The 12,084-nt window shown below is 46.2% G+C and overlaps 2 protein-coding genes across 2 annotated transcripts in view; both read left to right on the forward strand.

The window, feature by feature from the left end:
• LOC141737549 (ras association domain-containing protein 5-like) overlaps positions 1-1,710 on the forward strand; it is a 55,915-nt gene extending 54,205 nt beyond the window's left edge. Inside the window, exon 3 of the mRNA XM_074572390.1 lies at positions 991-1,710. Within this exon, the coding sequence (XP_074428491.1) occupies positions 991-1,074 (84 nt within the window). The 3' untranslated portion in view covers positions 1,075-1,710. The remainder of the gene's footprint in view (positions 1-990) is intronic.
• Positions 1,711-3,886: 2,176 nt separating this feature from the next.
• The window catches only part of LOC141737546 (ras association domain-containing protein 3-like), a 53,201-nt gene continuing 45,003 nt past the window's right edge, over positions 3,887-12,084 (forward strand). Inside the window, exon 1 of the mRNA XM_074572376.1 lies at positions 3,887-4,346. Within this exon, the coding sequence (XP_074428477.1) occupies positions 4,218-4,346 (129 nt within the window). The 5' untranslated portion in view covers positions 3,887-4,217. The remainder of the gene's footprint in view (positions 4,347-12,084) is intronic.

Below are 12,084 nucleotides of genomic sequence, written 5' to 3' on the forward strand. Positions count from 1 at the left end.
AACATCATGCAGTTGCTGATGCAGTTAATGTAAACTCTATAGGATGTTTTATCAGTTGTCCCTTTGTTTAGTCTGGGAAGCAGAATGGGGGGAAAAAAGAGAGTCCTAAAATACCCAAAAAGTTCCTATAAAAAACATCAGTGGACTGTTCTCTTTCTTTTGCTAAGAAGCAAATGGGCAAGGTTAAAGATTTAAAATATGATGTTAAGAAAAACTTTCTAACTCAATAAATAGCTTAAACACTGGAAGGGATAACTTTGGGTAGATGTTACACTACCGTACTGTATTTCAAGAATGGGTGAGCTAAAGATCTGTTAGGGATGGTGTAAAGCCCTCGGTTCTTCTTCAGACCAGGGGATGAATTTACTGAACTACACCTTGTAATCCTGGTCAACCAGACTTTCCTGTGGTATTGTGATCACTTCAATAAAGTGACATTTTGATACAAATAAACAAATGAAGCTGGAGGACTTGTGAAGCAGTCCACCTGTGTGAAATTCGATGTCTGGTTCTAAGAGTTATTTCAGTTGTGGTAGTTGAAAGTCCTCATCCTTGACAGATTCATTAAATTATTCACACATGTTTTGCCATTTAGGAAGTTCAGCTTTAATTTCCACTTTTCTGGAAGCTATGCCTGATGTTTCGTTTCTCTGAACTGACTCTCCAAAACCACAAAGTGATTTAAAGCTCAATTTTATCCTTGAATGTAACAGTGATTTTAAATATTCTTTTTCCCCCTACACAACAGAAAGCTGTATATGACACAGGTTATCTTGCATGTGATTGCGTTTTATTAATATTTTATTCATGAGACTCTTGCTTTGGAACACACGATGCCCATTTTTGGTTTTACTATTTTTGGTTGTGTTACTTGAGTCACCACTTTTGACTGGCTTGAATGGGCTATAGTTTAAAAATATTCTGAAATTCTACCTGTGTCATCAAGCTTTAATAAAACACCAAAACCATTTCTTCTCTTTTTCTTCACAGGTGCATTTGCAGCACTGCCTGCTACGTGAACTTAATTGTTCATTTAAAAAGAAAGCATCTCCTTCTTGCCAGTTGCCTGTGTGATCCTGTGAACACTGTTTGGCAGTTTAATTTCTCACTGGGTTGAATTATTTCTTGGAAGGACTGATTGAGAACCTCCAAAGTGCTTGTAGATGTTTTAGATCTCTGCTGTTCCACATACATTCCTTGGCTTTTAACTTCATTATTTTAACCTAATGCTTCAATAATTCTACTTAAGAACAAGTATGCTTTCAGAAAGCCTATTACTAACTTTATCTGAGACACGGCTGTTTTTGTTTTCATGATGCAGTGTGGGGTTTTTTTTGTTGACTACTTAAGAGGCCTGTCAGAGTGAACCAAAAATAATGCAAGGCTGGTAGTGTACAGGTTTCAGTGCAGCACCTAACAAAGAGCCTCAGATGAATCTTACCTAGGTAAGATCAAGAAGTCAATTTGAGAAGGTGGAAAAGTACTTGTCTGGGGACAGAGGCCTTGAAAATATGAACAGACAGTAGCCTGGGAACAGTGAAATCCACAGGGGTACCAATTAATCTTTAAGTATCGGTCTTGCAAAATACTTGGTAGGATTTGGATATGTTATTTGCAAGTACCAAGCAAATCAAAATTGAAAGGCATCACCTCTGTACCTTCATGTGAATTGTTTGATTCAGTGTCACGTCTGAAAAAAATTAAAAAACCATTGTCAAATTAAAAATTAAAAGTCAAAGAAAATCACTGTCAAAATTAGGAGGCTTAAAAACAGAGCTATAGTTGAGGAGCAAACTCATACTGGAAGATATATCACAAAGAACTTAGACATATTTTCCCCATCATTCTTTGTTGCAGCAGGAGAAAACGATACTGTAATTCTTTCGGTGTTATCAATACAAAACATGCTTGACAGACCAGGTGAGCCTTGCTGCCAGAGAAGATATAAAGTCGAGCCCGGGACTTGCAACTGATGTTGCACAGATGGACTCTGAGCTCCCTGGCAGCAGCTTATTGTGTCAATGATCCATTTTGCCAGCTTGATGGTCCACCCACACACTATCGGGTTTGAGCCAGCGGCCAAGCAAACGAACTGTGCACACAGTGACTTTTGTTGCTGGGGAGTCCGTCAAGTGGCCAGCGGATTACATTTGAAAACACTTTTCTAGTTTGAAAACGCAAATCCGCTTTTGTAGCACACCCGAGTCACTTAAAAACCTTCACCTTCCTCATGGTCACGGTCAGGGGCGTTACATCCAAAAGCTTTGTAAATTGAGGTTGCTGGGTCTCGGACAGGTTCAGAGGCAAGCCCAGCAGATCTCTGGTGGGACTTCCTTTTGGCATGGGGCTGGTCTTGGCGAGCCAGGTAACACAAAGCTCATTTGTCCAAAGCAAGCATTTTAATACGTTTTAGTCGCATACAAGTAACCTGGCATTCAGCTTAAAGCTATCTTGAATACCGTGGGGCTTTACAGTGCCAACAAGTAGGGTCAAGATCTGACACATTCGCATCTACTCTGTTAAACTCAATTATTTGTTTTTAAAAGCTATGCAGCCCTCTAATCTGCCAGATACTGAAACTCCATACAAAAATCTGGGAGAATCAGAGTTTATGGGCAAGTAAGGATTTAACACCTCCCAAACTGATTAACTGGTTTTATTTCTCAGTCTGAGCTGTTTTGCTGGTGTTGAGGTGACTCTTATCAGTATGTACGGCATACTGGTGGGGGAAGAGCACCTAGCTGGTAGAAACAGACCCAGTCCCCACTTGGGTGGGGGGATAGGAATGGCCACACAGCAAATGAGGAGTTTGTGAGGGGCCAGCGAGATGGGGAAGAGGGAAAGGAGACGTCAGCTGATGGCATCCCAGAGACATCTGTGGCTGAGTACTGAGACCACGGCTTAGACCGCTGTTTAGTAAACACGCTGCTTCCAATCTGTTTAATCTAAGGCTGTGCTGTTGCTGGAAGGTGTAGCCTGCCCTCCTTCCTGATCCCCACAGCCCTGTCTCCCGGGGTTTGCTCCAGCGGCCAGCAGCTGAGGTGACTCACTTCCCCCCGCGGGACCACTGCGGTGGCATGGGGACGGCTGGAACGCCGGGCTGAGGGCGTGCAGGAAAGGCAAGTCTGCTTTTTTGGGCAGCCTTAGGAAGCCCTACCTTAAACCCAGTATCCTGTCTGTCACAGTGACCAGCCCTAGATAAATTAAGGGAAGACATGAGAAACTCTGAAGCAGGTAATTACGGAGTGACTTGGCCTTCAGGCATTGTCTGTCATTTCCCCCATTAATAACGTGTCCGATGTACGCCCTGTGTCTTATCAGAGCTTGTGTGCTTTTTAAAATATGCTTCCCAGTTGGAGCGCTGGATATTCTCGCTATCTTACACATATCTAATCATCTCTGCCGAGTCTTCACAAGCCTCGCTCCTCGTTACCTCCTGGGGCCACGAATTCCATTGACTTAATAGTCCGTGGGGCCGGTGTCGGGAGGCGAGGCCGGGCCACCCCCCACGGCAGCTCTTACTGCCCAGCCCCATTTGGGCCTGCTACCGGCTGCAAAGCTTAAATTCAAGGTTTACTGGAACAACAAGGCAGGAAGGGCTTGCAATTGTTTTGCCATTGGTTGTTTTTTTAATAACTTTGTTCTCAGAGGAGCGTAGGAGAGTGAAAGCAGGTAATTAGCAGGGGAAAGTTTGGGACCTTCTTTCTTTAGGAAGCCCCCCCCCCCTCCCCCAACTGCCTCGTCGCTTGCAATTAAGGGGGTGGTGGTGTGATAAGGTGCCGGCCCAGAGGCCAGGAGGGGGGTCGGTAACTCCAACTCGAGCCCGACATTTCATCGCCCGCCTCCCCCCCTTCGCCGCCCGGCCGCGGGCTCACCGGGCCGGCGGGACCCCCCTCGCCGTGCCGGTGTTTCGGGGGGCGGGAAGCGCTCGGCCGCCGCCCCCTCACCTGCTGCCCAGGGCGGGCAGGGGCGTCCCCGCCTGGCAGGGCTCGGATCGGCTCGGCCCGCGGAAACTTGTGCGGCAGGAAGGGAGCGGGAGGGCGGGAGCGGAGCTGCCAGAGCAGCGGCTCCACCTCCTCCTCCTCCTCCTCCTCCTGCGCCCCGGGCCCGGCGGCGTTGGGAGAGGAGCAGCAGCGGCGGGGCCCCATGCGGCGGCCGGGACGGCGCTCTCCGCCGCCCGGCCCCAGCAGCAGAAGCAGCACCACCAGCCGCCGCCGATGACCTGGACCAGCAGCATGAGCAGCGGCTACAGCAGCCTGGAGGAGGAGGAGTCCGAGGAGTTCTTCTTCACCGCCCGCACCTCCTTCTTCAGGAGGCCGCCGGGCAAGACCCGGGCCGCCCCGCAAGTAAGTGCCGTGCGCCGGGCTGAGGGGCGGCAGCGCCGGGCCGGGCCGTGGCGTGTCGGGCCGCCGCCTTCCTGCCCTCCGGCCTCGGCCTCCACGTGTACGCCGCCCCCTCCTCCATGGGAAGGACCGGCCGGAGCCGGCCGGGCCACGGGAGGGAGCGGGGAGGAGGCGGCAGGGAAGGACATCCCTTCCTCCCCGGGCTTCGAGCGAGGGGCTCCCGGCCGGCTCCGGCAGCCCGCCGGGGTGCGCCGCTCGGGAGCCGGCCTGAGGGAGCCGGACTGCGGGTCTGACTCCCCCCCTACACCCAGACCCCTGAGCCCGGCGGGATGGGGATGTGATCAAAAATTACATGTTTGTGGGGTGAGTAAGCGTGCTATCGGCTCTGCCGGCGGCTCTCTGCTGGGGTCCGGCAGGGTCTGCTGCTTCACCCCGCTGGGAGCTGGCTTGCAGGGGAACGACAGCCTCTTCAGCGGTTTTGTTGGCAGAGAACGGCCCTCAGAAGTGTTTTAAGTGCCTTGGTTTAAGCATTCAGGCTCAGGAAGTCAACTGTAAGTGGGCTTTGAAGTGAAGAACTGATTAAAAACAAAGCAAACCCCCCCCCCCAAACCAACCCCTTTTGTCGTCGGCATTGAAATTTCGGTGGAGGACCTTCAGGGCTGCAGGCAGAGAGAGAAGCGTTGAGGAAGCCGTGCCATGACAGAACCGGCCCCTCTCCTGGGAGCAGAATCCGTGTCAGGGATACAAGATGGAACAGTCCTTGTCTGATCCAGAGCAGTCTTTGAACCATATAGGGTAAACGGCACGATTCTTTAGTTAAGCAGTCCGGTGCCTCTCATTTTTCTCTTCCCAAAGTGCAGGATCTCTTTCTAGAGGTGGTTTGTATCTTTGGAAACTATTAGCTAGTGAGGCTGTTTTGTTTATGCTAGCCCTTCTTCCCCTGCTCCCACCAGCGTCTGTGGCTCCTCTCTCCTCAGCGCCTGTTTCTTTGTACAAACTTCTGGTGGTTTTTCCCCATTGCACTTTGGTGTCGATATTACTGCTGCTATGGAGACCTAAACTTCCTTGTCAAAGTCTGGATACCTTGGGTGCCCTCTGGCCCACTGGTGGGGCTTGTCAAGGCCCATCGTTTGTTGCCCACAGTCGTCCCTCTAGGCTACACTGTGCTGCAGAAAGCCAACCTTATTTTCTGTTTCTCCGAGGTTCTCCATTTGTTATGCCCCGTTTGTGATTTGCTTAAAACTTAAGCCCTCTAACTGCCCCTGGGGAAACTCCTGCTCCCGTTCGAGGAAGTGCACAGAGCTTTCTCGAGATTTGGCTTCCTTTGCGAAGTTTGGCAGGGAGCCTGGCCGCACCCTCTCCCTACACCTGAGCTCAGGCACCTTGTGCAAATAGGCTGGGACGAGCTTTTTATCCGGTCGTGGCTGCTTCCCCAGGGTGCTTCGCACTGCACCCCTCCTCGGGGGTCGTCTTTTTCTCATCTGTTTTGAGTTTCAGCCTCCCACTGACCTGAGGGACTCTCTGGAAGTTGACAAGTCCTGCCGGGCATCCTTGAATTTCATCTGCTAACCTGTTTGTCCAGCGTTGGCTGCCACATGGCCCTTACAGAGGAGGACCATGGTGTGACGTTACTGTGCAAACAGATACCTAGCTGCTGTCAGGCTGTGTGCGGCTGCTGTGTCATGAGATGTGAGAAGTCCCAGGCCTTGATTCAGATCCTAAAAACACATGCGTGTCTTTAGGATGCTGTTGTACAAGTTGCCTTACTAAATACTAGTTGTATAAGTAGTAAGTTGTGCAAACGTGTAAATCGCTATATGTGATGTTAACATTTCCAAGCAAGGAGGGATGGAAAAAAAACCCTAAAGTTTGGTATTGTGCTCTAATAATGACTCCCAAAAGAATACCGCAGCGAGGTGCTGCAGGGTACATGTTTTAGTAGCCTGGAACAAATTCATCTGTATTGCTGACTCTGCAGCATCAGAAACACTCAGCTAATGTTTCTAGTCATAAAGTTATTACCAGTTGCTCTGAGCTGCTGAGTTATAAAGAAAAAAAATCCCCAAACAATGCTGAATGTAGATTTCAACAGTCATGTGGCCAGTAAGAGTGAGTTTCCCCTTCCAGCAATAACAATCATAATAAGCCTCTTTGTACGGATGAGGATGTTACTTTTGGTTTGTATTTGAGGTTTAGTCAAAAAATGCATACTATGTCCCCTTGAGCAAAGAGAAAGGAGGGGAGCCGTTAGTTATTGTTTCTGTGTATTTCTCAACTATACAGATATTAAGTTCTGCAGTGGGGGTTTCTTTTCTTGTAGAAGACTTAAGTGCTGGCAATTACTTTTATCGCTGTTTTAGCTCCCTCTGCCCCCTTTCTCTTGGGGAAGAAATGGGTCAAAGCGTTGGCCTTTCAGCTGTGCCTGCAGGAAAACTCAGTAGTAGCATTTGGACTTGTTTTGCGTGGCTTTCCAAAGGAAAAAAAAAAAGGAAATTAAGTAGCTGGCTGAAATTTTTTTCTTCCGTTTAATGGGATGTGTACAGGCTTACTTATGTACCTCCATTTCTGCAGCTAAAATGGGATTAATGGATTGATACCAATTCTGGTGTAAAAATCCTATGCTAGTACCTTTGGGCCTTGCTTATGATGCCTAATCTTCTATAAGGGGTTAAAGATTTGTCTCTTCTTCTCTCTATACCACTTCTAAAAAAACCTGAAGCATAAAAGACATTATACCATATGACAAGCAGCATGGTGTTTTGGTGCCAAACAGTGGTCCCAAAGTGACTTCTGAAGCAAGAAATACTTTAATCTGAGGGCAACGTGCATAAAATGCAGGTTGCTTTAAGCAGTGTTGTTACTCATGAAAGTTTAGCTTTATTTAAGATTTCTTATCTTCTGTGGTAAACTTTAAGTATTGGAGGCTAGCTTAAGCTCAGTGTGGCCCTGTTTCATGTTTGCAGTGACTCATTTAATAAATGAAAAAGGGGGAACTGTAAGTATTTTCGTCCTGCCAGTGTGACTCTTCATGTGAGGCGAAGTTATCCATGTGCATAGGCTTCTGCAAGATCAGGCCCGTGCTTCTGTATGATCAAGCCTTTGGAAATTGTCCATTCCCTGTAGAGAAAATACCAAAAGAAGATGTTTTGCACACTTTTGAAAGCCGACCCCTTTCTCTCCCTCTTTCCTCCCGCCACCCCCATCCTTTCAGGAAAAGTGAAAACAGTCATGCCTGCTCCTGCAAGCCCTACCAGATGTTGGAGGGACACTCATCTTCCTGCGTATCTTTTCTGCGCTTCCCTTCCACACGCCAGTTCCCTGTATTCTCACACTTTGAACAGGGTTGATGTAAATCCTTGCGATACTTCTCCTTTCTCAGGCAGCTTGGTGGGCAGTGGCTTCTACAGTGTTGTGGTTGGCGTCTGGGTTAGTTCCCAGCCTTGTTAAGCTCCAGTTTTCTGTAAGGATCACTGCAAAGACCTGGGGAGATCTCTGAGCCTGCTCTGCATTTTGACGTCCCCTTCCACTGTAACTGTAAGGGTCAGAAACGCAAGAAGAGGCTATGGACGAGATCTCTCTCCCTGCCCTTACCCGTGAGGGATCTGTAAGAGAGGACACCACTGTGCTTGAGGAAAGACTCCTTCAGAAGCTGGCGCTGCTGTGAAGATCAGGGGTCCCGGTTGTCAGAAGAGGGCAAATCCTGCAACTTGTATTCAGCATCTGAATTGTGAATAATTTGCACGCAAATTGTGAGCGAATTCTGCTTAACGTCTGATGCAAAATGGCTTGGAGGTAGAAGCTCGAAATGTCAGTGCTGCTCTGCTCTTTAAAGAAAAAAGCAACTGCATGTTTATGCTCTGTTCTTCACCATTTCATGTAGGGTTCTGTAGAAGTGCTGGCAAGAAAAATGGAATTGCTTCTGTTGGCAGTTTCCAGAAATCCATGCTTTCCTCCTGCTCGTTGCCTTGCTGTCAACACTGGTCCTTCCCCGTCTGAAGTCTGATTTCTCTCTCTCTCTTCCCCTTACTGGTCTCGGTCATCACGGCTTCCAGACCCACCATCTTAGTTCCTTCCCCTGCACCCGGTGCCCCCTGCCATGACATTGTTTTTGTGGCCCTCTTTTCTGCACGGCAGTGGAATTTGCAGGTGTGGTAATGGAGGGGGGAAGGGAAATTCATAAAAAATCTGGAAGTGGAAAGCGGATGTAAAAGAGCAGAGGAGGTATGAAGGGGAGAGACAAAAGGCAGAGGGTGAATGTCTCATCCCTAACTAGTCCTGGCAAGGTAACCATCCATCTCTTGCCATTGGAAGAGGAGGTTTGCAAGGAAAGATGTAGCAATCTGTTTTGTTTTTTTTTTTTTTTTTTTTAAATGGGTGAGCTAGTGCAAGTGTGAAAAAGGAGACAAACTCCTGGGTGCAGAAGTTCTTTTTTAGGTCTGTTCCATGTGAATTTGCACAGTGGGTCTAGGCATGTCGTTGAGAGGAAGAGAGACAAAACAGCATTTTATTTGGGAAGAAAACGGTTCCTAGGGGTAGAATGCAATTTGTAAACGCTCAAGTCTAGTTAGGATGGCTTTGTGTTACCAGTGTCCGTTATTAATAAGTTTCACGTTGTTTGGCCATTACAACTCTTCCTGGGTTTCCTTTCAGTAACATTCCCTAGGGAAAATGGCTCTCCTGACTAGCAGAACAAATGAGGTTTCTAATTATAGGCTTGCTTTGGAGCCAAAAAGTTTAGGTTTGTGTTTGACGTGTAGTCATGAAATTTATTTAAAAACCCAAAACAAAACAAAAACTAAAAATATCCAGTAATGTTTCATTCTTCTTTTTTTTTTTTTTTTAAATCCATTTGGCAGTCAGTGAGTATTATGGGATAAACATTGTCACAACTAGAATACTTGAAAGTTAAGAGTTGAAGGAATGAGCGGGGTAGAGATTGTGTCTATTTTAAGCCCATGTCACTGTTGGAGTAAACTAGCAGTCCTTATTCTGTGTTTCTGCCTCACTCTTATCTCGGAGCACCTGATGTGGCATGTGTGCATCAGTAGCTTGGAGGAGCCTGGTGGCCGTTTTGGGGTGAACTCCGAGTCCCCTTCTCCTGTCTGACGGCTTCTGGAGGTGAGACGGGATTTATGCTCTGTGCAGAGGATGCTGACTGCTCTACACTGCTTGACCGTCGCAGTTGGTTCTTAAAATCATCAGTTTAAATTTTGGGGACTTAACTATATGACTAGCACACGAAAACTTAAAAACAAGTTTAGGAGAGATGGATTAACGTACTGTCTCAAAAAGAGTTCAAGTCACTAAAATGCCTGGTGAGTGCTATTATTTTCAGCAACTTATTTCATGTTACGAGTGTAGCAACAGTGGCAGGTAGTATTCAGGCTGGGTGACTAACTTATCTTTCCACTTTTTCTTTAGTCCTTTGTGTTAATACTATATTAGGTGCCTCTCAGGCAGTTGCTTCTCTGTTAGCATAAACTTTTGGAGCACCAGCAGTGTGTTGCTAGCTTTGTTATTGACATTTGTTGAATATCACCACATAAACAATGGATTTTTTTTTCCTTTTTATTTGGAGAAAAGAAGACTTTGATTCACCTGAGTGTTGGGAGTACAGTAGCTAGACTTCGCGCTGGTGAGATCAGGAGTACCTACTATGTGTGGGTGTTCTGTGATTTAAGTGATGTAATTGAGTTGGTATAATCCTGTAGCTTTATCCTAAGTGCAAAGGCAGAAGGGCAGAACTGCTGCAGCTTTGGACTTTTGCTGAAGTCAGAAAGTATTGGACACCTACAGCTTCATGGTCCAAATGTTTAGGCTTAGGCTTCTTTAAACACATGTGAATAGACATGCAGACACACAGAGTTTTGTCTTAACAAGAGTCTGGTGAATTCAGGGAAATGCTCTGCAGCGCAACTGAGCTCAGGATCATCTGAGTACACTAAAGACACTTAAAAAACCCCATAAACAGTTGCTTCAGGAAGGAGAGAATTTGGTACCCCATTTTCATGATCTCTTATTTAAACTGTAAACCTGTGTATAAGAACAATATCAGAATAACCATTTTTGGAAGAGGTTCTTGCTGGCTAAGATTTAGCCACTGCAAAAGCAAAATTATGAAGAAAAAAACGGAGTAAAAACTGATACTGCAGTTTGTTCCTTGTGCAAAAAGCCAGCGGCACCAGTGTTGGATTAACAGTTGCAAATAAACCGATTAACAGAGGATTTTAGATGAAGTGGTAGGTCTGTAATGCAGCGTTTGCCTGTGACAGCATACTTGTGAGCCAAGCCAAGCAACATAAGCGTCGGGAAGAGAGAAGTGAGAGTGACAGGTCTCTGTTGTTCAGCTCCTCTTGCGGACAGGCACCTGAGACCCCGGGGACTTCTACAGGCAGCACATTGGGCCAGGCTGTTCAGGACGTGCTGCATTTTCCTCCCAGGTAGAAATAATAGGGTTTTTTTGTATGAATGAATATATACACTCAGGTTAAAAATAAATAAATAAAAACTTATAAATATATTTTTATATATAACATTTCTTAAATGTATACAATGTTTTTATATATAAAAATATCACACACACAGATTTGTACTTTTTGAGGCCAACATTCAGGAAAGGTCTTAAGACCAGCACATCTCTCAGAGTTCAGAGGCATGCCCTGGTGGACTGCAGCTAGCACAGCGTGCTGTCATCCCCTCTGGTTTCAGTGCAGTGCTTACCTGACTACAATACTGTCAAGTTTCTGTGTGTGTTTAGGTGCCTGTAACAAAGCCTGCATGTTTCATTAGGCAGGTATGAATTGACTTGGGATGAGTAATTGCTGCTTTCCTTGTGTTCCTTTGGCGCAGTTGCTCTTTTGCAAAGTTGATGAAGTACTGCAGACAGTTTTGAGGAGAGTGCTTCCTATGCAGACACGTATTTGGCTATGCTAAGTAGCCACATGTGATTTATGTAGCAATTAAGATCATTTTCTACTTACTCATCTGTGTGTGTGTGCTGGAGAGGAATTTGTGATCCCGTACACAGAGGAATCTACGCTGCACTGACAATAATAGTAAAAGTAGCAATGGTTCATCTGCCTCAGAGGAAGCATCAAGCGTTAGCGTTCGGTCTGTAAGTATTTGGTGTGCTGGCCGTCGGCTTCTCCGTCTCCCTCTTTACCCACTAAGTAATTGTGGAAAGTGCTGTTTGCAAGTGCATTTCTTTTAGAAATTATCTACAATAATACAGTAGGGGCAAATTACAAAGACAGTTGTCTGTAATCTTTTGCAGTTAGCCCTGTTGTCTATAATTAGGGCTGTTTGTCTTGTGTTCTGTCTCCTAATTGATCTGAGGTGTGATCAAGTGCATGGATGCACAGTTTAACCGTGCTGTGCTCTTCCTCAGAGTGCACAGTCCTCGTACCCTGTGTTTGCAGTGCCCAATCAATATGGTCTCACTAAAGCCAGATTAGTAGTAATAAAAACTGAAGGTCAAGTTCTGCTCTGACTGAAGGTTGATAGTTTGCTAAATAATTAAGTGCTTAATCTTATTTCCACTGAAGCAGGGAATCCTGTGATTTGGCTTTGCCCTACTGAAGAAAAGTTTGGGATAGATCAAATTTGTTAATACTACAAAAGTAGCTTAATGCCTTTACTGATGGCTGATAACCTCTATTGTAGAGGACGACTAATACCTAGTTGTGCCTAGGGTCACGCTAGCCGGTAAACTTGAAAGAGTTTAGTTCAGATGTTCTATTTT

Source organism: Larus michahellis, chromosome 1 (genome assembly GCF_964199755.1).
Source record: "Larus michahellis chromosome 1, bLarMic1.1, whole genome shotgun sequence".
NCBI classification, from domain to species: domain Eukaryota; kingdom Metazoa; phylum Chordata; class Aves; order Charadriiformes; family Laridae; genus Larus; species Larus michahellis.